Genomic DNA, 27,982 nt, shown 5'->3' with positions numbered 1-27,982 from the left:
ATCCTTACTCCTAGCAATTTTGTGAGTGTGAGTTCTTTCACATAGGCTCAAGGTAAAATAATAGTGAGTAAGAAGTATACCAAGTGATACAATTAAAGGCTCCTGCCAGTTCTACCCTTTTCCTCGTTAAGGTAAACGGTCCTCTTACTCCAGCAGCAGAAGTTCCATTGCTGCTACCCTTCTGTTTCATTATTGTGGTTGCTGATAAATCAGTGGTGGGCTGGATTCCTGAGTTGGCCACGAAGTAGCTTCTGCCAGACTCTGAAAAGTAACGAGCTGCTCCAAATTATGGATGGCCATCGATGAGCGATGTTTCACTCTATTGATGTTTTCAATGGCGATGGTTTTTCCATTTGATGGTTTACACCAAGGATGGGGATCCTCAGAATTATTTGGTCTGTCCCTCAGAGCTTTTTTATGCTAGCCTCATCTGCCTAGCAGGGTGCCTAGAATTGCACTTTGCCGCCAGAATCTATGTAGCAGTGCCACCTGGAGTGTCCTTAGGACACTTCAGATGGTCACACCGCTGCCCTTACAGCTCCCCGGCATTGCTGTATCAAAATGGCCCTTAGCAGAAAAAAGGTTCCCCACCCCTGGTTTGTACCATCGCTTGCTTCTTGGCAATGGTTGTTTACCGATTTTTGGCGATGTCATTCTGGCCACATACACCACAAAGAGAAACTCCGAGTAAGTGGCAGAGCTCTTTTGTGCATTCACAACTATCTCTCTCCATTGCACATGAGCGTACCATAGATGGTACAAACCAGCAAATGGTTTTCCAAAAATGGTTATATACAATGGTTGGGCAGAAGCAATTTTGGAAAAACTGAAACAGTTCAATACCGACCTTTCAGCTCTACCTCAAGTCCCGACACAGAACATGACGCCCAGAACCTGCATGATGACGTGACACAATGTGCGACCAAACAAGGCTCTTGCAGGAATAGGGCTTTCAGCCCAATTTAATCATGGACCTCAATAGAGCAGAGAAAGAACTACAGGCAGGGGCAGAACTATGGGAGACGATGGAGGCGCCTGCCGCCGGGCGCCAGCACTGAAGGGGCACCTCCTCCATCACCCACAATATATTCACCCCATTTAGGGCTGTAAATATGGGGGATAGGAGGGCAGTAAATGATAACTTGCCTTCGGGCACCTGGGATGAACTTACGCCACTGACTACAGGTCAGATATGAGAAGAAAGGGTGGGGGCTTAGACAAAAAATTCTAAAGTAGAATGACTTGTTTCATACCCTGATCAGATTCTATTTGCAAAACATAAGAAAATTATTAATTTACAAACTGGGAAATTATTTTGCAGAATTTTTACTTATGTTTCAATTACATTTTTATATGAAGCATGAATACTAACTGGTCAGCTCAATCATAAATAGCACAATTGGGCTAGGTTGTGGTACCCCCTCAAAACCCCAGATCAGGTTCTACATTTTACAGCACACCCCCTCCCCACCTTCAGCACAAACTGTAGCTGCCAGTACCTGGATTTGCTAATAACTCTAAAACAATCCCATTATGTTACCCACGCTGTGCGTCACTGACTGGCTGATCCTTTTGACAATGTGAAAACTATCCAGAGCCCAAACCACCAAAGACGCAGCAGCTGCTGGGCTGCAGGGTGATTTATGGATGTTATGTCTTGAAATCCAATTCAAAGTCATATAGTAATTTCCCCAGTTATCCATAGATAGGGCTGCCGTAGTTATTACATGCAAAACCAGGTCTGTCTTAAACTTTGCTAAAGTCGTGAAATTCCCCAACTATTATTTGTATTTTCCTCCCTGGATTTATATAGAATTTAAATTATAGCAAAATAAGTACAGAGTTATGGTTGAGGGAGACAGGAGACAGCCCTGGTTAAACCGAAAGATAAGTACCTACTACCAATAGGGTACAGCTCAGTGTGGTCCAAGATGGAGGGCCCACTGCTGTGGCTGTGGAGGGTTATCACACCATTTCTCTAAGGGGCATATGCAACTGGCTGCAAACTGGGCAGCGTGACTTTTTACAGGTGTGGTATAAGAGATAGACAGCAATTAGTTAGACAATGTCTAGATAGACACCAGATGTTAGACAGTCAGTAGATAGACAGGGAAAAAAAGTTCGACACAGACAAAAATCAGACACACTAAAGTTAGACATGTAAAAAGTTCGACAGGTACAAAAGGTGGACAGGGTCAAAAGTTCGACATGAAAATGATCTGCACAAAAATGGTCGACAATTTTTTTTTTTTTAGCTCTAATCTTCACCCTAACCCTAACCATCTGGGTATGTGCCTAACCTTCCAGTAAGTGCCTAACCCAAACCCTCCCCCTGGTGCTTAACCCTAACCTTCCTTCCTGGTGCTTAACCCTAACTGTGGGGGTAAGTGCCTAACCCTAACGAAAAAAAAGTGTCGACCATTTTTGTGTTGATCATTTTCATGTCGAACTTTTTACATGTCTAACTTTAGTGTGTCTGACTTTTTTCTGTGTCAAACTTTTATCCTGGTCTAACTATTGACTGTCTAACATCTGGTCTCTATCTAGACATTGTCTAACTAATTACTGTCTGTCTATAGTCGGGAACCCGGATTCAATGGCAAAACCAGCATGTTTTTGTTTGCGCCTCCGGAATTGGTGATAGCTTTTCAAAAGTCCTTATTTTATTGTATAAATGTCAGAATAACGTGAAATGCCGCTGGCACATCACTCCTAATGAATATCATGTATTTAAAGGTGTTTAAATAATAAAGACATCTCATTTTACATGTCATATTCTCTAAATAAGCGGTTCCCAAACGCAGGCCTGACACAGGACGGATCGCAATTGCGATCATAGCTGCGAAAATATGCTACTGCTTGGCAAAGCTCAGCCGGTATAATGACGCCCACTGCTGCCTTCTCACATCCTTCCAATGGTCGCTCTTCTGCGTAAACATCGGTACCATTGACGCACATCGGCCAGTCACGCAGCATTTACAGCAGCTCTGACCAGCCGCAAACACTGCAAGTCTCCTCGCACACAGAGGGCTCTCATGCTGTCATCAAACGGACAGACGCGTCTGCGTTCTACTCAACACCCCCAAACGCTGACAGCCTGTCACTCACTTTGCGATGGACTCCTCTGTGCATCCGTAGTTGCAGTGCATGAGCAGTGCGGCTTTTACGAATGCGCGATGGCAATAGCTCGATGTGCGTTTGTAGTTGCATGTGCAATCGGTCCTCAGTCAGGCTCTCAGTCCTGAGCACAGTTGGTTAAATCAAACTGACTGATGAACTAATAAGGGACCTATTCATCAAACGATAAATAGTTTCTGCATATTTAGGTTACCAGGCCATTCATCATAAGGGGTCTGATAGGACCCCCTGATATTCAGCAAACTCTGAAAACTGAAAGTTTTCGGAGTTTGCTTCCGAGAACAAGCGCCATCTTCTGCCACCCTCCTCCGGGGATGTGAAGAGTAATCCGAGCGGATTTCTGCGCCGCCTTCTCACGGACTCCCTGGCAGCTGTGCGCAACTAGGCCAGAGGCCTGAGGGAGTTAGAATATATTTATGAACTGAAGACAGGGAAAGGACTGAAGGATTGATTAGTTTTTAATTTACTTATTTTAATGTTTTGGATTCTTAAAAAAAATGTATGAGCTTCTGCCATCAAATTCTATTGGGGTGATTCAATTGTTTTAGCCCTGGCTATTTCTTTTGGGTGCCCGATGGAGCAATTCAATTGTTGCTGCGTTTGGGCGCCCATAGCCTCCAGGGGTGGCGAGCAAAAAATGTGCGAAAAGTCAGCTTTTAGGATCAAGACTGGATTAACAATGGGGCGGGTGGAGCTACATGGAGTCATGTGTCCTGTCAAATAAATCAACAAGCTGGTGTAATGTCTGACACTGTTCTGTTGTAATCTTAACCTGGGCTGTATGCATGTCCCTCTCTCTCTCTCTCAAGATATATCTACATATATTTATATATATACACATATATATTTATATGTACATATATATATATATATATATATATATATATATATATATATATATGCGTGTGTGTATGTGAATGTATAACCTCTCTTTATCTGCTGCTCTGTCCGGCTCGGATATATTTATTTATTTAAGATATATATTTAAAAAAGATGGACGCTCCAGTAATCCAATGTAGGTAGAGTACCAGAAATAAAGCAATGTTGGTGGTCAACATTTACAATGTCAACAGCATTGATAACCTCATTAATATTGATGCCTGCAAAAAGTCAACATCAGAATATAGACATTGTTGATTTTGTCATAAGGTGACATTTCCAGCAGGGTTGGGGTTAGGGACAGGAGAAGAAAACCTGCATGTTGACATTGTTACAATGTCGACATAACATCCATGTCAACTAGCTGAATGTCAACATGGTCAATGTCAACATCATTTACATGATGATTGTCAACATTGTAACTGTCTAATTAATATATCAAACCCTTTTGAACTATGGAGCACCGTTCGCATCAGCAATCCATCCATCCATACACATAATGGCCCTGATTCTGAGACAGACGGATCTCTGGGCCTGATTCAGTCGGTCGCTCTGAGAGAGCACTCGCTCTGAATCAGGGCCGGTCTTTTTTTTTTTACAGAACGGCCTCCTGGCCGCTCGCATAGCTGTGGGTGGCCACCCACAGCTATAGCGAGCGGCCATGATGATGGTCGCGATGGTCAAGACCATCGCGACCATCGTGCTTGCGATGAGACCCTTGTGGTAGGGTCTCGTTGCTGCAAGCCCCAGAGAGATTTCGGCTCTAACAGAGCCGGAATTTCTCCACTGACATCACTTGTGATGTCAGTGAGGCCCGCCCCAAACGGTAGGCGTTCCCATGGGAACGCCTCCGTCCGGACAGCCACCCCCCAACCCGCCCACCAAAGGGGGCGTGCTGTCACTCAACATCGACAGCGCGCCCCCTTTAGTGCGAGACCCGGAGCGACGGATTGCCAGTCGCTATCCTGGTCTCGCACATGCGCACGACGGAGCCGGCTCCGTCGTGCGCATGCCCTCTGGGCCACCATCGACCCGGTTGCGAGCGCTCAGCGCTTGCGACCGGGTCTAAATCAGGCCCTCTGTTCAAGGGCATAGATGGCGAGTGTTTGCTCGCAGCACATGTGCAGATGTAAATGGAAGGTTTTTCTTCGTATCTCCGTATTATTCTTATGCCACGTATACATTAAATGATTTGCTCCATGAGCGATAACGTTTAGTGGGTCAACGACAGTGGTGTGCTCAATGTCGTTAACGACATTGAGCACACACACTGAACGATATCATTAACGAAATCGTTCAGTGCCAGAACCCTCCATCATCCCCGAACCTGCACAACCTGACGATATCGTCCGGTTGGACAGCAGGTTCGGCGATGGGTGACCTCGTCAACGACCAACAGGAGCGCGCATCGCTGGTTGTTGACAGCGCTGGTAGTTGAAGGCATGTCCACTGGACGATATTGCGGACGATGAACGATAACGATATCATTATCGTTCAAAACGCCCAATATATCGTCTAGTGGATATGCGGCATTAGTCAGACAAAACATTTCCAGATCTGTCTTTCCGTGAAATAAGGCATTTTTGGCCGGGAACTTGGAAGTGACAATGTAAGCACATGTAACCAACCTCACTTGTGGGAGTTTCATGGGCGTGTTGTGGACATATATCTAAAGTGCCATGCGAATCTGTGTCATATGTACAGGTCTAGTACGCCTGTTACTGATGCATCTCTTGCATCCAGCATGGTCTGGTGCAAGTGCTGATACTAATGATGACAGTCACGGAGGGTGGCATAAATTCAATGAACGGTATGGGTTTCATCTTGCAGATGCACGAACCCCCACATTAGTGCTACAGATTGTTACTTGTAAAGTGGATGCACAGCCAATTTAATATATGCCTACATGCATGTCTCAGACTGTCTTTTTCCTTGGAAGGTGACAGAAATGTGTGTTTGGAGATATAACTGGTTTCAGGTTTCGTCCTTATTAGAAGACGACCAGCTGGAGACTCACCTGATGGTGGGCTATTTAATATAATAGTGGTGCTCCAAGGGAGGGTACTTCATGTATTCCAATCTGCAAAGCAGTAAGTTCACCCTTAACACCCTAGACCAGTATTGCCATTGCAGCTATTAATTTTTTGAAAAAGGCTACAGCTAAGAAAGCAGTTCATTTATCATTTGCTTCAGTGGCTAGTGATGTGTGATAAACACTTCTAGAAATATGGCAATAAACAGTGAACAATTTTAGATATTTTTCTTTTTTATTAATCTAAATCACAGGTTCTCAAACTCGGTCCTCAGGACCCCAAACAGTGCATGTTTTCCAGGTCTCCTCACAGAATCACAAGGGAAATAATAAGTTCCACATGTGGATCTTTTAAAATGTGTCAAATGAATATGTGAGTAATGAACACACCTGTGCACCTGCTGGGTGACCTGCAAAACGTGACCTGTGTGGTGTCCTTAGGACCGAGTTTGAGAACCACTGATCTAAACTATTCTAGCACTCAAAAAAGGCAGACAAGTTCACAAAAAACATTTTTATTTGTTATAGCTATAAAGAAAACTGGCTACAGGTAGGCGCTAGCTATGCCTTTAAAGGGGATGTAGTTAGGAAGCCGGCGGTCAAAATGCCGACCGCCAGCTTCCCGACTGTGAAATCCTGGCATGGGACTAATGATAGACGTTTAAATACCGACGCTTATCATCAGCCCCACGCCGAAATTCCGACACCCGGCATACCGATCGTAGGTAAGCCGGGCGTCGTGAGCGCTTAGCCGCAGGGGGGGGGAGAGTTAGGATTAGTGGCTCCCGGGGGTATTTAGGGTTAGGGAGGGTTAGGTTTAGGCTTGGGGGGTTAGGGTCAGGCACCACCGGGGGGGAGGTTAGGCTTAGTCGCCCCCCCCGGGAGGGTTAGGTTTAGGGTGCGGGGTGGGGAGGTTAGGGTTGGGCATCCCTAAGGGAGGGTTAGGAGGGGAGAGGGGTAGGGATAGCCTACTTACCTACTTACCTCCCCGGTCGGGATCTTCAGCTGCCGGCCTTTCCGGCATCGGTTCTTCATCCACCGGGCTTAGTTACGGCGGTGATTCATACCGATTCCTTCTCATGCAACTAGCCTGTGCAGACCACATACACACAGACCTGGTCACACCCCCACATGAATAGTCTCCATCACCGCAGTGCTGGTCCCCCCCCCGCAGTCACACAATAGGCCCTTCATAAATTTCAGCTCCATGCCCATATGGACCTTAATCTGGCACTGTTTAGGATGACCAAACGGGAGTTTGCGCGCCCAAAGTAGGACGTTAGATGGGGTTAGCTGCTAAACCATGTGCTTTTAGGTGCCCACACAGATCAACAATTGGATTGCGCCGTCGGACGCCCATAAAATACATTTGAATCACCCTTTATGTTTCTATATCTTCCTGCTCACGTGTATGGATGTCAACCCAGAATCAACATCACTATTGTAGTCACAGGTGCTCAGGGATACATTCATACTTGCCAGCTCTCCCAGTTTATCAGGTAGACTCCCTGAAATAGTAGCAGTCTCCCTGACTCCCTGAAGATTGTGCCAGATTAAGCCTTTGGGGGGCCCGGGGTACATAAGACAGGAGGGCCCTCCCACTCTTGTCAGCTCCACCTCCCTGGCTATGTGTGTGCCAGACATACAAATGATCTCTCTATGAAGTTCTCCAGGAAATTCTGCACCACACATAGGGGCCTATTCATTAAACGTAAAAATTCTCTGGAGATAATTAGCTTTAGAACTCTCATGGAGTTCTAGCTAATTATAGGTGGAATTCATCATTCCACCTCTCCATAAGTATCTATTCCGAAAAGCTGTCATTTTTGCGATTACAGCTTTTCGGGAAATAGATACTTTTCCCTGCCTACACTACCATATCGCTTCTGGAAACAGTGCTGCGCATGCGCTGTTACATCTGTAAAACCAGCGCATGCGCAGCACTGCCTACAGATGCGTTAAGTTTCGTACCCCCCCCCCCCCCCCCGACTTACCTGTCCGCGCAGCAGCCTCCGGCTCCGTCCTGCTGGTCTGTCATGTGGTTTCCCTGCAGACCACATGACAGATTAGAAAAAAAATATATATATTTTTTTCTTTTTCTAAACTTTCTTGTGCTCTGCTGGGGAGCACACATGACAGACCAGCCTCCGGAGCCTGAGGACGAAGCTGGAAGAGGCAGAGAAGACACATCCAGCCCCGGCTTCTAGAGATGGCTACTGAGGGAGTGTCTCATCACAATGACTTTAATCATTCAGATGTTCGAATGATTCGAGTCACTCAACGTTTGGTGTGTCGAGACACTCACCTCTGTCAGTGGGAGTCGTTAGCGCCTGGGCCGAGTGCAGAAGTATGATCAAGTCGGACTCGGATCAGAAGTGTAGGGGCGGAGCTGTCAGTAAATCAGTGAGTCGCGCTGCTGCTGCCGGGGCTCGGGGGGGGGGTGCACTGACTCGGGAGAGTAAGTGCAGAAGCAAGATCTCCAGTGCCCACAGCGTTTGCTGAGCTGCAGTGGGAGACTGCTCGTGACTGCTGAGCAGCAGCCACGGCAGTCTCCTATGCCTGTTGGGGGGAGTGATCACACTGATCGCGCCCCCCCTGGCTTTGAGCAAGGCTGAGGGTGCTAAGAGCGCCCCCCTCCTCCCCAGTGCGCAGCGCCGAGAATAGCTTTTTATTTTTATTTTCCCGGGAAGGGGGCGTGTCCACTCCTCCCGCGGTTAAGCCACGCCCCCTGTTACCCGGGCCCGCTGCTGCTCTTTACGGGCCTGCATACACACACACATACATAATGTATATATATGATAAACAAAAAAAATTACAATAACAGTTACTTACCGGGCCTGAGAGACTTTCTACACTTTTCAGGTGAACCACTTGGAATGTGGGGTGGTGGAGATCGGGGGGAGGGGGGGAGGTTTGAGGGTGCCATGAGTAGGGGGCAGAGGTGCCTCGACTGGGGGGGGGGGGTCGGGGGTGCCGTGAGAGGGGGGTAATGATGGGGGGGTTGAACAACAAGCCGATGGGAGAGAAGACGTATAGGAAGCAGGAGGGGTGAGAATTTGAATGGGTTGCTGCTTGCTGGAGCTGGGTGCAGGCGGGGATGCGGCTCCAGGAGAAGGAGGAATATACACCGGCCTCCACGTCTCAGTGTGACCAGTGTTTTGACTTGGGGGAAGGAAAGAAGGAAGGGTGACAACGCTAGCAGGAGATACTGCTGGCTGCTGCTGCTGCTGTACGATTCCTGTCTACAGCAGCACAGCATTTAAAAAGTATTTTTTCTGTCCCTGAATCCTCAGGGCCCGGTACTGGTGTCCCCTTAGTCCCCCCTGTCGCCGGGCCTGAGTTGAGCTATGTGGCTCAACTGCGTATTGTGAATCGCTCTGCCCGTCTCTACCGGCTTCAGAACGATGTCAGAGAGCTCTGCTAAACAGAGCGCTCTGTCTGCGGAGCTGCCGTGCATGTGCAGCACCTCAGATCATTCACCCCAGTCCCTGGCCTGTGCGAGAGAGAGACAATGGTGTCTCCATTGTCTCAAACAAAAAAATTGATCTGTCACTGCGGACAGCAGGTCTAGAACTAGCTCGGAGTAGCTCTGCCGGGGGGTCCCTGAGAGAGGGGGGCCCGGAGGTACTCACCACCTGTGCCCCACCCTTATATGCAGCTCTGCCTGAAGAGCCCAGCAATCTCCCAGATTGCACCTTACCCCCATTATGATGCTGTTATAGAGAGAGAGAGACGGCACAATGAGCCCTATGGCTACATGCATTTTCTGAAAAGTATCAGTGTGTTTTCATTATCAAGTAGATCTTACTAACCGCTTTGGGGCTCATTTACATTTGGAAGTAAGGCCATTTTATTACACGCCTCTCAGATGTAGCAGTACACGCCCATCACATGTATGACACGCCTCTCAGATGTATCAGTACACGCCCACTTTACAGCCACGCTCATAGATGTTGCTTTTCACAATCTCCCTGAAATGCTTTTTCAAAAGTAGGCGAGTATGGATAAATTGTAAATAACAGACTCAAAATTGCAACATAGACTGGTGTAGGAATTCAGAGCCTGACAGGCAGGAGCAGTAAAGCTGGAGATAATGGATATGATTTGGGACCCAATTTATGTTTAGAATATCCTCTAATAAAAACTTTCCATCAATGATCTATGCCTTATTGCAGTATTTGAGGATTTTGTTTTTGTTATCTGACCAATGCACACAACTATTTATTCATATGTAAAAGATAACAAATCAGGAAATAAACACATGAAAGAGTTTGCAAGCTAAAAATTGCACAAAAATGATCAAATTAATCAGAACAAAATCCTCACATGCAACAGTACCACCTAGTGCACAGAAGGTAGAACTGTTTAGGTAAAACCAATTTGCTACATGTGATGGCTTGTTTTCAAGGCGTAACGATTTTTTTATTTTTTAAGGTCAGTACAATTTTCAAAAAGCATCAAATTACTTCATTGTTTATTCAAATTCTGCCTTTAAAGGTCGGGTACACACAATATTACAAGCACAAGCTACAATAGTCACAATATATAGCACACTAGTATTTGCTATACAATGAATTGCCTAACACAATCTCATTTTTCCCATTTCAACAAGTGACCTATAAGAGATTCTTGTGGAGGAGCTATCGCAGGAGGCCACACTGCAAAGAGGTCAGTCTGCTGAGTAACCAAGGAATGCCCAGAGCAGACCCCACAACAGCCATTGAATTCCATCCTAGGTCCGTATTCAATTAGTTTCTCACTCGCAATAAAGTTTTGCCTGCCGGACTTTTCGCCTACATCGCGTATTTTAGCCGCGGAAACTTATCGTGTGTGTACCTGTGATGTGCCCTATTAAATTCCAAAAGACACGAAAACGGAGACACGCGAAGTCAGAACAGGGGAAATCAGTCTGAACCCCAAAAAAGATGCAGAAACATTGGGGATCAATGTAGTAGTGCCCGAGTAGTCCTAACACTACAGTTTGGGGTACTTAGGTTTGCACAATTGCCACTAATTTGCGTCTTTGCACAAGTGGTGAAGAATAGCATAAAGCAGTATTTTTAAGAAAAAATAAGTAGTCCTGTCAAATTTGGGATACTTGAAAATCGGTGCTAGCATCTGTAAGTTGCTAAAATGAAGTTCTATAAAAACGCACCTTAAGCAAACACCTGCAATCCAAAAAAACACCTCACCCATACTTGCAGAACCCCAAAAATATATTTCGCTAGTTGTAAAGTTTGTACCCCCACTTTGCACTTTCGCACCCATTTTCAAAGTATTTTTTGGGGTGTTTCTCACTTTTTTTAATGTAGTTATCTATTGGGGGGCTATCCCAAGGGTACCGAGTGGTTTCCCCACCTTTGCACCCCAAAATAGCGATTTTGCACTTTTTTTTTCTCCACCTATTCAGAGGCAAATCTTTTTCCTGTACGCGAAAAGTGTTTTCAGTTGAATCCGGAGATAAGTTTCCGCCTGGGGAAAAGTCGCAATAGGCGATACTTTTTCGCGGATCACGGCTTTTCGCTTCTAACTGAATACGGGCCCAAATGTTAATTCTGTAGCTAGAGATCCTCTTCTGTATGACCGTCTCCAAGTCACAGTGGTAAATAAAAATTCCAACAGGTAATCGGTTTTCTTCTTAGGAGAATTTCCAATACGGGAAAATTATTTTACCCTTTTCTATCAACATGTCGATGTCGGCCTGATATGTTGTTTCTGGCCGAATAGGAATATCCAGTGTGAGTGGACTATCTGCGCACTCCCGCAGTTGCAAGCTGCACGGCCAACCGGACGATAGCCCATGCGGCGCCGATGAAGGTAATGAAGAACGGAGAATCGTTCATTACATCGCTCAATGTGTATCCGCAGTACGATAGGTCTTCTGGTCGGGCCTACATAGTGTCCGGGTACACATGGTTAAGTGTGCACCCAGCTTAAGACACTTCAGCAAATCCTAGGGATAAAGGCAATCCCCTAGCCTCATGGGGAAATACATTAATATTTATGAGAGGGTCTGAAGGCTTGGTGACACCTCCAGCGCTTAGACCTATGGGGGAGATTTATCAAAGCTTGGAGAGAGATAAATTACCAACCAGTCCTCTTCTGTCACTTTGCAGGCCGTGTTTGAAAAATGAGTTAGGAGCTGATTGGTTGGTACTTGATCTCATTTCAAGCTCGATAAATCTCTCCATATACCTTTAAAAAGGAAAAAAAAAAAAAATCTGTACATATGGAAATTACACGTACAATGAGTACTGTGACCGGTTTATTAAGCTACAGGTGGGTGCTGATCTTACATTTTATGGCCCAGATATCATAGCCCTGGACACTGCACTCTTGCTGTAGTTGTGCTTTGCTCACACATGTGCTGTGGTCCCTTCTATGTGTTTTGCACTCTATTGCATTTGTGGTAGATTTTATCTGACAGCAGGGACGCCGTAATGTTTTTAGGTTTGGGGGGGCAAGATATAATTCCATTTTGCCGTTCCTAAATTGCTGAATGTCGCCCACTCAGGCGCAGCAGGAGTATCCAACAGACGGAACATTGTGGTGCAGCTGCAGAAGTCACATCTCACTCTATTTACACCATATAGGCAGCAGCATGGGGGGAGAGCAGAGTGTCAAGGTACCAGGTGCGGGTGTAGTATCCGGCCCCCACACATGTACCGTCACAGTGTGCTGCAGCACCTCTATCGCCCAGTCAGTGTAAGATCACTGTGCAGAACACAGTGCCGGTCATCCCTTTTAAGCATAGCAGTGACCGACATGTAACACAGAGAGCATTGCAGTTAATGCCGTATAATACTAAGAATATTGCAGTGACAGCCATAATACAGAGAACATAGCCGTCAGTGCAATATAATACAAAGAACATCACAGTGACCACCATATAATGCAGGAAACATTGCAATGACCACAATTCAATGCAGAGAGCATTGCATTGACCACCAAATAAAGCAGAGAACATTGCAGTGACCACCAAATAATGCAGAGAACATTGCAGTGACCACCGTTTAAATCAGAGAGCATTGCAGTGACCACCATATAATACAAAGAGCATTGCAGCGACCACCAAATAATGCAGGGAACATTGCAGTGCCCACCGAACAATACAGAGAGTCACAATGAATGCCAGATAGTCTCTATATTATCAGTGAACCATATACTGTATAACAGGTAATATGAATAAACCTCTAACAAACACACAATAATACCCCCCGCACACACACAAACGCACACACAATAATATCCCCCACACACATTAATACACCAGCACAGACAGTATTAAAACACCCCTCCTTTCCATTGCATAAGTATACAATGCCCCCTTAGATAACATTAAAACATTTTCACCCCACCAGTGGCACTTACCTGTCCAGAGGAAGGATCTGTCTGGTCCCTGCCTGCAGAGCTCCAGGGCATAGGAAAAGCATAAAAGATACAGGAAAGACTGGAGATGGGGTGGAGACTGGGATCTTAGGCGGGGACAGGAGGGAGTCGATTAGAATAGTCACATAGGGAAGAGGAGGGAGCGGGGACTCGGCCACTGACAGGCTAGAGCACAGGTTTCCAAACTCAGGGCTCCAGTGGAGAAGTTGTCCATAGCAACCAATCAGCTCCTACCTATTATTTTATAGACTGTAAAAGATAAATGCCACTTCAAAGCTGATTAGTTGCTATGGGCAACTTTTCCATGCTTTTACATCAGTCCTCAAGGCACCACAACAGTTCAGGTTTTATAGATATCCATGGTTGAGCACAGGTGTTTAAATCAAATTAACGGAGGTACTAATTAAGTCATGTGTGCTCAAGCATAGATTATCCTCAAAACCAGAACTGTTAGGGTGCCTTAAGGACAGAGTTTGGGAACCTCTGGGGTAGAGGAGAGGAGGAGGCAGAGACTCGGGGTCTCAGGGCCACAGTCAGACCCGCTCGCTAGGCTGCGTTCGCACATGCAGCCTGCCGATGTTTGCAATCTGCGTATGCATCACAGTGCGCGAACTAGTCCATGCGATCGGCAAGCGCTTGCTCGTTGGGCATAGCCAGCTCGCTACAATGAGTGACAGGACGAGCCGTTTGTGGGTGGTGACAGGGGATGGTCGATGAAAACGGGGGTGTCTGAGTGTCTTAACGCCGTTTCAGAGGCGTGCATAATTAAGACGCAGCGTCATAGTACACATCGCATAGTTGTTTTACACACTTGGTGCCTCTCTCATATGTTGGGGGGGGGAGGAAGGGGGCGAGGTGCCCCCTTGCCACCCCACAGCTCGACAAGCCTCTATGCTTCAAGTAAAGGGATCTTTGACACCCATGTTAATAACCGGGAGTATTTCAGCGTGCAGATGTGAACACAGACCACAGATGAAATTGCTACAGCAGGGCCATAGCTAGAGTAGTGCGGCTGGTGCCATCGCACAGGGCACCACAGGTCAGGGGGCGCTGTGTGGACCTGTCAAATTTCTGTTTATCATTCTTGCTTGTAGCTTCCTCTTATTTCATCCCCAGCATCTCCTGCCCTCCCCTATCTCTTCCCTGGCCCTTCCCCATGAGGCCCTGGCCCTTTTTTGGGTGCATTATGTCCCTTTGAAAAATGAGGGGGTCGCCAATGCTCTTTCTGGCACAGGGTACCAAAAAGTCTAGTTACGGCTCTGGCTGACAGTATGACCTTGCCAGTTGTTACACAAAAATTCAAGTATAAAAACACCTGTTTGGGTAATATAGTTTGTGGGAATGTAAATGTATAATACTTTGAATAGAATAAGACACAAAAACTGGCTTTAGAAGTTTATTACAAAGTTCCCTAAAAAAAAGGGCAAATTCTAACAAGTTTATTTCCATTTTCTTGGCATACTCAAATATTCCATTGCAAAACATCGATGTGACATTTAAACAACATTATAATCCTGACATTTCCATTAAAGCTACCTTATCAACTTTATGTATGGCTAGTGGGTTAACAAACATCTTATACTTGTGAAACAGGACCAATAAGTTTATTTAACAGCCAATCAATGTAATCTTTACCAACTAGTGTAAAAAAAAAGGTGTATTGATAATTACTAAAAGAATTACATTTAGTAAAGTAATAATGGCAAAACAGAGATGGTGTGGGTATACCAAGTGCATACAAATTCATAGGTCACCAAGAAGGGTCTTGTACTGAAGTGATAAGCTGCATTCTCATGAATACTAGTCCGCCCACAAAATGGCTGCCATCTACTCTTTGCAGAAAATGGCTGAACTTAAAAAGATAGAGTACTTCCCAGAACTATCAGTGAACATCTTCGTCTCTGAGAAGTGTCGCTTTACTGCATTGATTAGATTTAAGCTGGGCATACACTATACAATTTTCTGTCAGATAGCTGTCCAATCTGGCTGGTTGGAATGAAAAGCTGGTAATGTATGGGAGCAAATGACAATCATCCATTTGCTCACAAACACTGGAAAATAGCCAAAAAATGGTTGTTCAGACAAATTGGTTAAAAGTAAAACACACAAATTGAACCAATTTGAACATTTTTTTTTGTTCTCTTTCCAGTGTTTAAAACCATATGATCGAAGAAACTTGTCCCCTCGCGGTCTCTCTTCTCTCACCGTGCTTCGGGCACAGTGGCTTGCTTCACTCGCCCCAGGTTTATATTCCCCCTCTATGTCCACGTGGACATACAGTAACTGATGATGTCAGGGCAATCTACGGAAGGGGATCTATACACAAACGAAGTTAAAAGGATTTTTCTTTTTCTTTTTTGGTATCCCAATTGCTGTTACTGCATATATAGTGGTCATCATTGGTCAAGAGGCACTGTATATATGTATATATTGCTATTCACATTGCTTACAGACATAAAAATGTTTACGTTGCCAGCAATAAAAAAAATCATCCAGTAAAACAGGAAGAAATGTGAAACCATCACAGGGAAACTATTAATGGTCAATATTGTGCATCATAAAAAATAAATGTATTTCACTTTTAGGTGGCATACTAAAACATTTTGCCAATTTATATCTTTCACATTTGGGGGGAGATGCATCACGTCTTGGAGGGGGAGAGGGAGACAGCGGAGAAAAATAAAGTACCAACCAATCAGCTTCTGTCATTTTTCAAGCACAGCCTGTAACGTGACAGTTAGAAGCTGATTGATGGGCACTTTAGCTCTCTCCAAGGCTTGATACTGTACATCCCCCCCCCCTTGGTCTTTGCAACCTATCCTGTATTTGTTTGACATTTGAATTCTATTTCAGCAAAGTTCACTGTAGTCCTGCCAAAGTTTCATTTGTTTTACTTTTGCTTGACAATTTGTCAACCATGTTCTCCATTGTATTAAAAAATAAATAAGATTAAAATCTGGATAAAAGGACAATGGGAAATAGTTTAATGTGTCCCCATCACCTACCACAGTACCATGATATGGGGAGGTGACAGGCACACTTTAACCCCTTCCCATACCATATTCAAGACAATGCAGCCTAAGATTGAGGAACTAGAGACCTCAAGAAGGCATGAGATACTTTGTGGGACAATTACTGCTTCATCCCACAAAATGCTCTATGTAGGCAATGAGTATTAACACTGATAATGATTAGAGTAAGAAATAGCCAGGACAAACCATGTTACAATGCAAGGGGTGCAAATACATACTTTTTTTTTTTTTTGCATGCGGGGTAAATACTGGCTGCTTTTGCATGTAGCCCACAAATACTGCACAGCTTTATTTTTACACTGCAATTTAGATTTCAGTTTGAACACACCCCTCCAAAATCGAAATCTCTCTGAAAATATTAAATCTGCCCCCTCCCCCCAGCATTGCAACATGGTTTTGACAAGGGTGCACAATTACTTTCTCTATCTTACACTATTCCCAAATCAGGCCCCAAGTCTGCAAGGGCCTGCGTTGTCCGTTCTGTCAATAGAGGACCTGAACTAGGATTTGAATGTAAAGAGAGGTCTTCACGCTTGAATTTCCATGTTTGAGTACCACGCATTTTAAAGATATGTGCAACCTGAAATTTAGGGTACGGATGTACTGGCAGCAGAGATGCACCCAATAGTGATACACTTTATTTTCTTGTGTTCTGTAATGTAACTTGTACTGTGTCCGGTGGTAGCACCCTCTTTGCAATGTATTGATACAAATAAAACAATCGGATAATAGGGGTTATCTTTGTCATGTTGTAAATATTGCGGCAATTGTATGAATACCTGTGCGATTGTCGCATCTCTGCTACACAACTTCCAAACTTGCACACAGTTACTGTTCCCGCAAAAGATAAACCATATTAATTAATGCATTTAAAAAGTTACATCCAACCTTCTCCAATGGGCGAGCTTAGCTGGTGTGCGCCCTCCTTTTCTGTATAGCCCTTGTATGTGTGCTTGAGTTGCATCTCCAAGAACAAAGTACAGGTTGAGTCTCCCATATCCAAAATGCTTGGGACCAGGGGTATTTTGGATATCAGAATATTCCGTATATTGGAATAATTGCATACCATAATGAAATATCTTGGAATCTAAACATAGAATGTATTTGTTTTATATACACCTTATACACACAGCCTGAAGGTAATTTTATACAATATTTTGAATAATTTTGTGCATCCAAAAAATGTGTGTGTACATACATGAAATTAATTTATGTTTCATATACACAAAGCCTGAAGGTTATTTTATATTATATTTAAAAAAATGTTTTGCCCTAAACAAAGTTTTTGTATATTGAGCCATCAGAAAGCAAAGGTTTCACTATCTCAGTCATGCTAAAAATTTTCCGTATTTTGGAATATTCCATATTTCGGAATATTTGGATATGGGAGACTCAACCTGTACTGCAAATTACACACAAAGCTGAATAAAGATTATAATTTTGCTTCAAGACTCATTTATGTCGCGGAAATGCACTAAAGTGCTACTGCAAAGCAGGATCAAAAACCAGAATGAGCATCCAGCTATTTTGGCATGGCGTTTGGAATTCACATACATGAATAATACTCATGCCTTTGTAACAGTGATCAGAGTGACAAAGAGATTAGGTGGCACAAACAATGTAAACTTGTAGGACTGTAAATGCATATAAATGATGCATACATTGTCATTCAAAACTTAAATGGTAAAGTAATCAGTAGCAGTGAACCTCTGACTAACCTCATTAGGCTGGCAACCCTGGCCTGTGGCTATGTAGAGATTTGTTTCCCGCTGGAGTGTATCACAATTATATTTTTTCAGATCATTGTCAGATGCCAGACTAAAGTTTGAAACGTTAGTTTACTATAGATCAGGGCACTAGATAAAACTGGAGGAATACAAAAAGGATATACTGAAGTTTGTCGTACATTTGAGAGTGATCGTAGCCCCTAACTAGTCCTCCTGCACACAATGTCCTGTCTGCAGTGTCGCACAGCCCTGGATTTCGGCTGCGATGTGAGATGGATACAGTATGTCGTCTCTGGGAAAACCGGCGGCTTGCAACAGCTCCCTGTGTGGGAAGCAGCCGGTGAGTAACATTTAACGATTATGCGTTAATGCTGCTTTCTAAGTGCATCTAGACCAGTGTTGGCTAACCTTGACACTCCAGCTGTTGTGAAACTATATATCCCACAGCATGCCCTGCCACAGTTTTAGCATGCCCTAATCGCAAAACTGTAGCAGTGCATGCTGGGTTATGTAGTTACATAACAGCTGGAGTGTCAAGGTTAGCCAACACTGATCTAGACCAACTTTTTGTGACTGTGACCATTGTGCTCAACATGGGGGCTACAAATAAATGTCATACAGGCATCAGAGGCAAGTGGACTCTTGTGCTTACAACGTTTACAATTGGTTGATATTCGAGAAATCTAAATATTACATTGGTGTCCCACATTAATACACCTCTGGCACACTGTGTAATGTAATGTTCATTGGCAAGGTTTATAGATCATCGGCCCGCTGTCCTTAATCACAGGAGGCAACCAATTTATTGACCCACAAATATTTATTGTGCATTATTAGGCAGTGGGCCAGCCATATGTTGATTTATTTCACATAATGGGAGGTATTTATCAAAGCTTGGAGATATAAAATTGTAAGTGATAAAGTACCAACCAATCAGTTTTTAACTTACATTGTACAGGCTGTGTTTGAAAAATGACAGGAGCTGATTGGTTGGTACTCACAGTTCTATCTCTCTCTAAGCTTTGATAAGCACCCCCATTAATGTGAGATATAACATGAAACAAATCAGAGAAACTCCAATATACCGTGATCAAAGTAGCCAAAATACAACGTTTACCAGCTGCATAATGTTTGCTTAATTGTCAATCTGTCCAGCAACTACAGATGGGTCTAGGTAATGAAAATACTTGATAGCAATGAAAGTGCCTAAAATATTCAAGGACTATTACATGTTCATGGACATTTATTGTAAAAATAAGAATGTGAACCAGCTTCCTTCAAAATCACATTGGTGCAAAGGATCAGGTTGCTATAACCCATAGTAACAGGATTATAGTTGTGTTTACAAAATGAAAGCAGACCTCTGATTGGTTACAGCAATTTTGTCCTGCATAACAGCTTTCATAAAAGTGACCAACTATATTTAACTATTGCTCCTCAGTGACGCCACGTAGCAGCCATCTGTTTTCTTAGCACTAGAGGCAATTACTATTGAACGGTCTATAGGCTTGGTAAGTATGTGTAAGCCAAGGCACAGCTTTTGGTGGCGTTACTACTCTCCATGGTACAATGTATGTAGTTTCTAAATTAAATCTATCACTTTAAACCAGCAGCCTGTAAGAAGTGTTTCCAAATACACATTCACGCAGGCTAGAAATGTAGAAGGTTAATTGCCCATTAAATAAATTATGTATCCAACACAAACAAAGTTATAGGTGTTTGCAAAAGTTTTCATACCTTGATATGTCCCGGTATAATATTTAAAACTTGCCTGGCAGTAGTCTGTGAGAAAAGTACCCATAAATATAGTTTTGTACAAAAAAAAAAAATATGTTTTGTGGTCATAAGAAAACATTTACATATAGGTACTGTGACAGTGTGGCCTTTCATGGTTAAATGACCGCAGTTACAAGCATCATTGACTGCAGGACACTTGTGTATACCGATGTGCACCACAAATATCTGACTTCATGGTACTTTTACTAGACTTTGGGAACTAGAATAAAGTTTTTGATAATGTGCAAAAGCATCTCAATCCTCTAGTAAAAAGAGAAAACTGCATTAACAGAATAAACATATACTGCCATTACTATTCCTTTGTCCTGAAACCTACAGATGGCAGAATCTGACATAGTTTCCACTAACAGAATCATAAATATAGGCGTAAAGGAGATTGCCTTGACCCCAGTGTTCTAGAACCAGTAGGGAATTTTTAAAGACCACAGCGTTCAGGAAACAACTGAAACTGCGCCATAAAGACATACTCCGCAGAGCCCACACTACAATTAACCATAAAAAAACGCATTTTTACTTGCTTGATTCTACTTTGCTACAGTACAAGGGGCAGGGTCTGTCAGATTTGCTGCAGGTTCCCATAGTGTTCTTATGTTTCACAGCAAATTTTAATCTAAAATGAACGTTGTTTGCTCATAAAGAGAGTTTTCAGACCACTAAAATATATGTAAACCATTGGATTCAGATAAAACCAGCACTGGTAAGCAGATTGCCTCCAGGGACGAAACAACCAATTCTTTACAGTAGATGTAGATTATCTGTACTTGCGATGCACAGTCCATCCGATCTTAATTCCGCTGTAAGATTTATTTTTTTTTGGTTAAGTTATCAGAAACAGTCCAAATCAATACATGTTCAAGAGGAATCGGTGAACCTCATATGTTATCATTGCTTTATCACACTCCTTCCATCACAACTCGTCCTACAAGACAGACAGATATGGTAAAATCTTCCACATCTAAAATTAAACGCATTAAGAAACAGAAGAAAATAGAAAATGGTGATGTCATACTGCTCTGTTCTAAAATGTGTACAGGAGATTAAAGCAGGTCTCCACCCAAATCGCATTTCAAAACACTTTCTGTTAAACATGTTTTAATAACGTTACCAACCATCACTTACATCCCCAATAAAGGCAACCCGTCGCTATGCCTCAATGCCCTAATAACTAGCATTCACGCGTTATGAAAACTGGTTGCCAAGGCGCATTAAGACATGACGGAGAATTTAGCAGTTACTTTGTCTAAAAGAAACAAATTACATCCAAACAACAAGTCGGCAAAGTCAGATAATTAGCAAACAGTTGTTAAACAGAAAAAAAATAAATATTTAAATACGGTCATTAAGATTTGGGTTAATATTACCTCTAGTTTGGATTAGAGATCAGACATTTATTTTAAGTCATATAAAAAAATACAATAAATATAAAAACACAGATACATTTGCAATTTACCTTTTTAGCCGGCCTTTGCTGACCTTTAATAAATCCTATCCTGGACGTTATAATGTTGACTATATCTTTGGCATCTTTTCTTTCTATAAGTTCACCATCAATATTTTTCTGTAAAGAGAGAAAATAAGAGTTATCGACATTAGAAATCTGTAGAATTACTCCTTTGCACCAATGTAATCATGCTGCATGTTTAAGCCACTTAGGAGTTGTTGTACATAAGCGGACCCTGGTGGGCACTGCTGAGAACTGTACGCTCCTGGACGGACCGCACTACTACGCCCAGGAATGCCTACTGTTTCTGGTTCGGGATAGGAAGCAAGGAGCATTCATTTACCAGAAAGCCCCCTCCCCAAAAACAGGATCTGGGGATAAAAAGGACCCGGCAATCATGGAAAGAAGAGACTTCCTAGCAGGAAGAGAAGATGTTGTATGGCAGGGTGTAGTTAGTAAGCCAAGGTGTATTCCTGCAATTGGTGTGGAGCATCACATAGTCTACTATGTATGTATGTATGTATGTATGTATGTATGTATGGGGTTTGGCGCAGTGCACATCTGCTCGTTTGTTTGTGGGCTCCACATAGTCTACAACTGATCCTGATCTTGAAAATCCATTTTTTTAAAATGTTTCTTTTTTTCAAGCAGTGTACTTTAAAAAGAAACAATTCCCTAAAACAAGCGCTGATTTGACACGTAGAATAGCCTTATAGCAGTAGATATACATGCAAAACATCAGCAGGTGGACCGCAGATATCGACCTGGGTAAACGCAGATGATGCAGGAATCTTGACTGTCAAGATTGTAACGTGTGTGGCCAGGTATAGGGAAGTCCTGATAATAGGCTTACAGATAGCAAGGTAGCATGCATAGGAATAATAAAGCTGGGTACACACTAAGTCGAAGAGTCGGCTGACCTATATGACGATTGTGTGTACACACTTACCAATCGTCTTCCCAAAGTGCCGGACCTGACAGTTCAACTGGGTGGGCAATTTAAATTGCCCGCCCAGCTGAGCTGTCAATCACCGTCGGTTCCCGGAAGCATGTGTACGGGTAAGCAGCGTGTCGTCCGTACACACCAGCAGATGACCGATATATATTTCAGATATATCGCCCATCTGCTGTGCTGCAAGTCCCATCCGATGTGTCTGTGAGCAACATCGTTCACAGACATATCGACTAACGATCATACTGTATGTATCACAATTTTGTAAAGAGTTATTTTGTGACCAAAACCTGAACGTGGTCTATTTTACATGCTTTACCTTTTTAGATCCCAGGTATGGGTAGAATTTCACGGTGGGATAAGCTCTGATGCCTGCGGATTGGCACGTATGTCCATAGGCTTGGCAGTCCAATTTTCCAGCCTTTACTTTACCTTTAAGAAGCTATAAACAGTGTCAGATTAAGCAGAGGATAACTTCTGTTCTCCATTCAAAGTCAACTGAAGGTAGAAGCTTTTTATTTATTTATTTTTTAAATATTCAATATACATTTTAATGTGCACACTTAGCAGCTGATACCTTCAGGCAACAACTGCATACTTAGAAAATGCTAATCATTAACTAACGTTCACATTCTGACCTGCAGAAAACGTAACATTTCAGGGGAACTATAAGTGCATAATGATAACTTCCAGCTAAAGGAAAAGAAACTAGTGGAGCGTATTTAATGTAACAGACTAATGGGCTATAAACAAGACCTGCCAAGTTTCTGCTGCCATCTAGAGGACTAGTCTGGTGGTGTTCGGTAAGGACACAATGCAGATAAAAGGGCATAAAAACATATGTAAAATAGAAGATAACACAGGGGCTATTTTGTGTATTATTAATGTAGTAATTGGACAGTTGCAACAAAACCAACCAGTGCACTAAAAATCTTGGTCAAACTACCTAAAAAGAAGAATGAATAAATACATAAATAAATATTAACCAAAAGGCATAGTGTAGATAGGATATTCCATATACAGCTATACATACATACATACATAATGGTCTGCAAAAGTATTCACCCCTTCAAAAAGACAATAGATTTGTCTACATTACAAATGACGCTTAAACAGTTTTTATTTTTACTGTGAACCAGGAAGGCTCTTGATGATTTTTAACTCATAATTCATAAATCATGACCTGTGAAAAGTTTTTTTTTTTTTTTTTTTAAATAACTTTAAAATGCTGCTTGAATAGTTATTCAACCCCTACAGACTAGCACTATGTAGAACCACATTTTCCTGAAATATCAGCTTTAAGTATGTCTTGGTAAGTTTCGACCAGGTTTGCACACAGGGCCCAAATCAGACCCGCTCGCTAGATGCGTTCGCAAGCAGCCATCAGCTGCCAAAGTATACAAATCCTGCGATCGCACAAAAAGACATCAGCACGCCCACTAAGTCTTGGCGTGTGATCGTGGTATGTATTTAGACGCCCACCAGCCTGTCTTAAGACGCCCACTTTCCCTTAGCAATACACATAATCTCCAGGAAGTGTATGCAACAATCGGTAACATCGGACCCATACGCAGCACTTGTGGCTGACCATACCCTACTGCAAGCACTGCGAGTGCTGCTGTGTGTAATTCAGCCATGTGACGTGTATTATGACACTGCGTCTTAATTATGCAGTCCTCTGAAACGGCATTGAGACGCACACAGACATGACTGTGTTCGCACCATCACACCCCCCTTTTCCATCGACCAACCCGTCACCACCCACAAATGGCTCGTCCTGTTAATCTAGCGAGGAGTCTATGTACGAGGGGCGATCGTATGGACTGGTTCACGCATGAACACTGCGTCTTATACGCATGCGCAGATTGCAAACATCGGCAGGCTACGTGCGAACGCAGCCTAGCGAGCGGGTCTGAATCGGGCCCACAGTTGGAGTGAGAGTGAGTTTTGCCCATTCTTCCTTACGGATTTGCTTCAGCATTTTCAGGTTGGTTGGATGACGTTTGCGGACTGCAGTTTTCATATAGTGCCCCAGATTCTCAATTGTAATGAGATCTGAACTTTAACTTAGCCATTGTAGAACATTCACCTTTTTGTTGTTCAACCACACTAGTGTTATGTTGTGCTTGGGATCACTGTCCTGCTGAAAGGTGCACTTTCCCCAAGCTTTAGTTTTCTAGCAGATTGAAGCAGGTTGTCTTGTAATATCTCCCTGTATTTTGCACAATCCATTGGCCCTCTATTTTTTTTAACCAAATGCCCAGTCTCCACTGATAAAAGCATCCCACAACATGCTGCCACCCCTAACTGTCACTGTTGGAATGGTGTTTGCTGAGGAATTGGCAGTGTTAGGTCTGTACCACACATAGGGGTCGATTTAGGTGCGATCATCTTGCGTCCGCATGTAAGTGCGTCTATATGCCCCACTTACAGTACCTCTGGACTAGCAGATTTTTGTTTGCAGCCCCAGGGGGCAGCGAGTCCAGGGTGTGATAGGGCAGCGAGTTTGGGTGCCGTTGCATCAGCAACTAGCCCCCCTCACATGCGGGGGGTGAGCTAATTGATTAGACTCCAAATAGTTTGAATTGGATATTCAGAGCTCTTGCTATGGATGACTGATGCACCTTCACTCTTGTCTCAGCCACTGAACTGTGCAGCTCCTACAAAATGATAGTTGGCCTCTCTGTGGCTCCATCACAAATCACCTTCTTGCTCTGACGTTTTGAGAGATGGCATTGTCTAGGTAGTGCCTGGGTGGTATGATGCAGCTTCCAATTCCTCATCCAACAGTGATCCCTGGGATTTCCAAGCACTTGGATATCATTTTGTAGCCTATTCCTAACTTGTTCATATCTATAACGTTATCATAACTATTCTAATAGGGGTATTCAATATGGGAGCGAAAAGTATGTGCTGGACTTTTCGCTCCACATCGGAGACTTTCCTGGGATGAAGTATCGCTTTGTCCCCGTATTCAATATGAAACCTACGAAAACGGGAAGGTGCGAAGTGGGATCTGCGTAAAAAAATGAATTTTTCCTTGAATAAATTGTAGGACCCCCCTAAAGTTGTAAAAATGTGGGGGATCACTATGGGTACCCCTGTTTTAGCTTGCAAATGAAAGTCGGGGATTTAAATAGCCGCAGCAGGTGTTTTTTTCCCGACATTGAAGAAGTGATGCAGAAGAGCACTTAGGTTATTTTTTTCGTTTTTTTAAGTGGTCCCATCAAATTTGGGGTACATGAAAATGGGTACTAGCATATTTTTATGTCCCTAAAGTAAGTTTTAAAAAATTCTGCAACTATGCACCTGCCACTAATAGCCTATTCTAGAAAACACCTGCCGCATACTTGCAGAATAGCCCTGAACCTATTTCCCTATTTTTAAACACTTTTTTCAGCATTTTTTTTTTTTCACCCCAATTTTTAAATTAATTTTTTGGGGTGTCCCTATTTTTTTTTTTTTTTTTTGACACAGTTCTTTTTAAAATGTTATTCCCAGGGGTGCAGGCTATTTTTTTTTAAGCCTGCACCCCTAAACCCCAATTCTGCACTTTTTTTCGCCACCTATTCAGTGGTGAAAAGTTATCCCAGTTTTCTTTTCAAAGACTTCTCGAACCTGCGAAAAGTCTTTGAAATTGAATATGGTGTAAAACTAAAACCTGCGATAATGACATCATAGGTGCGATATTAACGCAAAAACTGAGTTTTCGCTCCATATTGAATTCCCCTATTAGAATGCTATTTGGTGTCATTTTCACAGCTTTCATTCAGACTCACCAATGTACATTTAAATATGGGGTCTTTTATCAATAAAAGCTGATTTTTTTAAAATGATACAGATGTGGAGGCTAATTGAAAAGCCAATTATTAGAATAATATCTTTCATCTGTGTAAACTTGGAGCTTCCACAGCACAGGGGTTGAATCCTTATGCAAGTAACATTTTTCAGTTTTTTTTTTTCTTTTGTTAATGTTGTGTCATTTCTAATAAAGACAAATCTGTTAAGCTCTTAGTGGGATTTAATACTTTTGCAATCCACTAATCTATGTATGTACAGTATATAAAATAAATCAAAACATACTGCTAAATAATACACTTGCTGAGTAAATCATTGGTAGTTACCCTAGCCACTTGTTCAAATTCCGGCGCGAAGCTCCTACACGGTCCGCACCACGGGGCATAGAAATCTAACACCCAGTGTTCGTTCCCGTTTAGCACTTTTTCATTGAAGCTTTCTGGTGTCAAATCAATAGCAACTTTAGGTAAATATCTGCACATAAGGGGAAAAAAGGAAATTAGACCATAAGAACTGAAGTGGTGCATTATATTATAACCTATAACTTACTGTACATTTCTTTTGTTTGTTCATAGATTTATAATTAAAGCACAAGGGAAAAAAAAGACTAACATTACAAAGGATATGTATATTTTTAAAGCTTTTTATCCCTTCTGAACTTTTTCCTATCTTAATTAAGGTATTTAAATCCATTAGGCACTACTGTATAATCATAAAATGAATACATTTGTTTAACACATAGGGGGAGGGGCCCTAGATTGCACACCCTAAGCACAATGTGAGGTGCTACCTGCTGAGACTTGTAGTGCTGCAAGCAGAAAGAGAGACAAATGCAAGTGCACACTGGGCCTGATTCAGAGCCGCTCGTAAGCGGCCGCTCGTTCGCTCCGAGCGATGTTCGCACATCTGCGCATGCGTATGGGTTGTAATGCGCATGTGCCAACCAGTCAGTGCGGTCGGAAATCGTGTGCTCGCAAAATAGCGACTGCCTGCTAATTTGAGTGACAGAATGAGGCGTTTGTGGGTGGTAACAGGGGAAGGTGCTTGAAAGCGGGGAGTGGAGATCCGAACGCAGGCGTGCCAAACAGTCAAACCGGGCGTTTTAAGGGTGTGCATAATTAACAAAGCAGCGTCATCGACCACGTCACTTGGTTGTTTCTTAGCCTGAACTGTTCGCATGATTGCGGTAGGAAAATCCAACCACAAGCACTGCGAGCAGTTCATACGCCTTTCGATGTACTCGATTAATCTAATAAATAGCGGAGATGACGTATGATGCGAGCGGCCAAGGGGCGTCTTTACAAAATAGCGAGCGCATGTTATGTTCGCTCGCTCAGACATAGAGGCGTCAACAGACCGCAAAGAGCGAGCGCTCAATTTAAATAGCCAGACCCTATTTCTGAACGAGCGTCCGCAAATAGCGTCCGGCTCTGAATCAGGCCCTCTAACCATGATGAACCTAATAATAATACTGCTAAATTACATCCAAGTGGTTCTTAGCATAATAATGGCCATAATTATGGGCCTGCCCACCGCGTCCAGGTAATCTCTATCAGGCAGGTCCTTAACACTCCTATGGAACAAATACAGGACACGGGACATCCCCAGGCCAACCCAGCAGAACCGCCCCATGGCATCACACTAGTGAGAGATTTGAAGTGAGGGTTCAAGAATAATAAGAAAGCCTATGTGTTAAGTCCTACATAAGTAGGAGGTTATAATAAAAAGTGTATCAAGTGCTACATATATAAAAAACAAACTAAAGAAGTGAAAACGTGTACATTACGATGCCATGAA

The 27,982-nt window shown here is 43.1% G+C and overlaps 1 protein-coding gene across 1 annotated transcript in view; it reads right to left on the bottom strand.

The window, feature by feature from the left end:
- Positions 1-18,727: 18,727 nt before the first annotated feature.
- Positions 18,728-27,982, bottom strand: part of DNAJC10 (DnaJ heat shock protein family (Hsp40) member C10) — a 61,189-nt gene continuing 51,934 nt past the window's right edge. Inside the window, exons 20-23 of the mRNA XM_088476362.1 lie at positions 26,512-26,659; positions 22,707-22,829; positions 21,445-21,552; positions 18,728-20,913 (exon numbers count right to left, since the gene is read on the bottom strand). Of these exons, the coding sequence (XP_088332488.1) occupies positions 20,902-20,913; positions 21,445-21,552; positions 22,707-22,829; positions 26,512-26,659 (391 nt within the window). The 3' untranslated portion in view covers positions 18,728-20,901. The remainder of the gene's footprint in view (positions 20,914-21,444; positions 21,553-22,706; positions 22,830-26,511; positions 26,660-27,982) is intronic.

Source organism: Taudactylus pleione, unplaced genomic scaffold (assembly GCF_031769625.1).
Source record: "Taudactylus pleione unplaced genomic scaffold, aTauple2 ptg000188l, whole genome shotgun sequence".
NCBI lineage: Eukaryota > Metazoa > Chordata > Amphibia > Anura > Myobatrachidae > Taudactylus > Taudactylus pleione.
The sequence above is the reverse complement of the archived record's forward strand: the minus strand, read 5'-3'. Positions and strand labels throughout refer to the sequence as shown.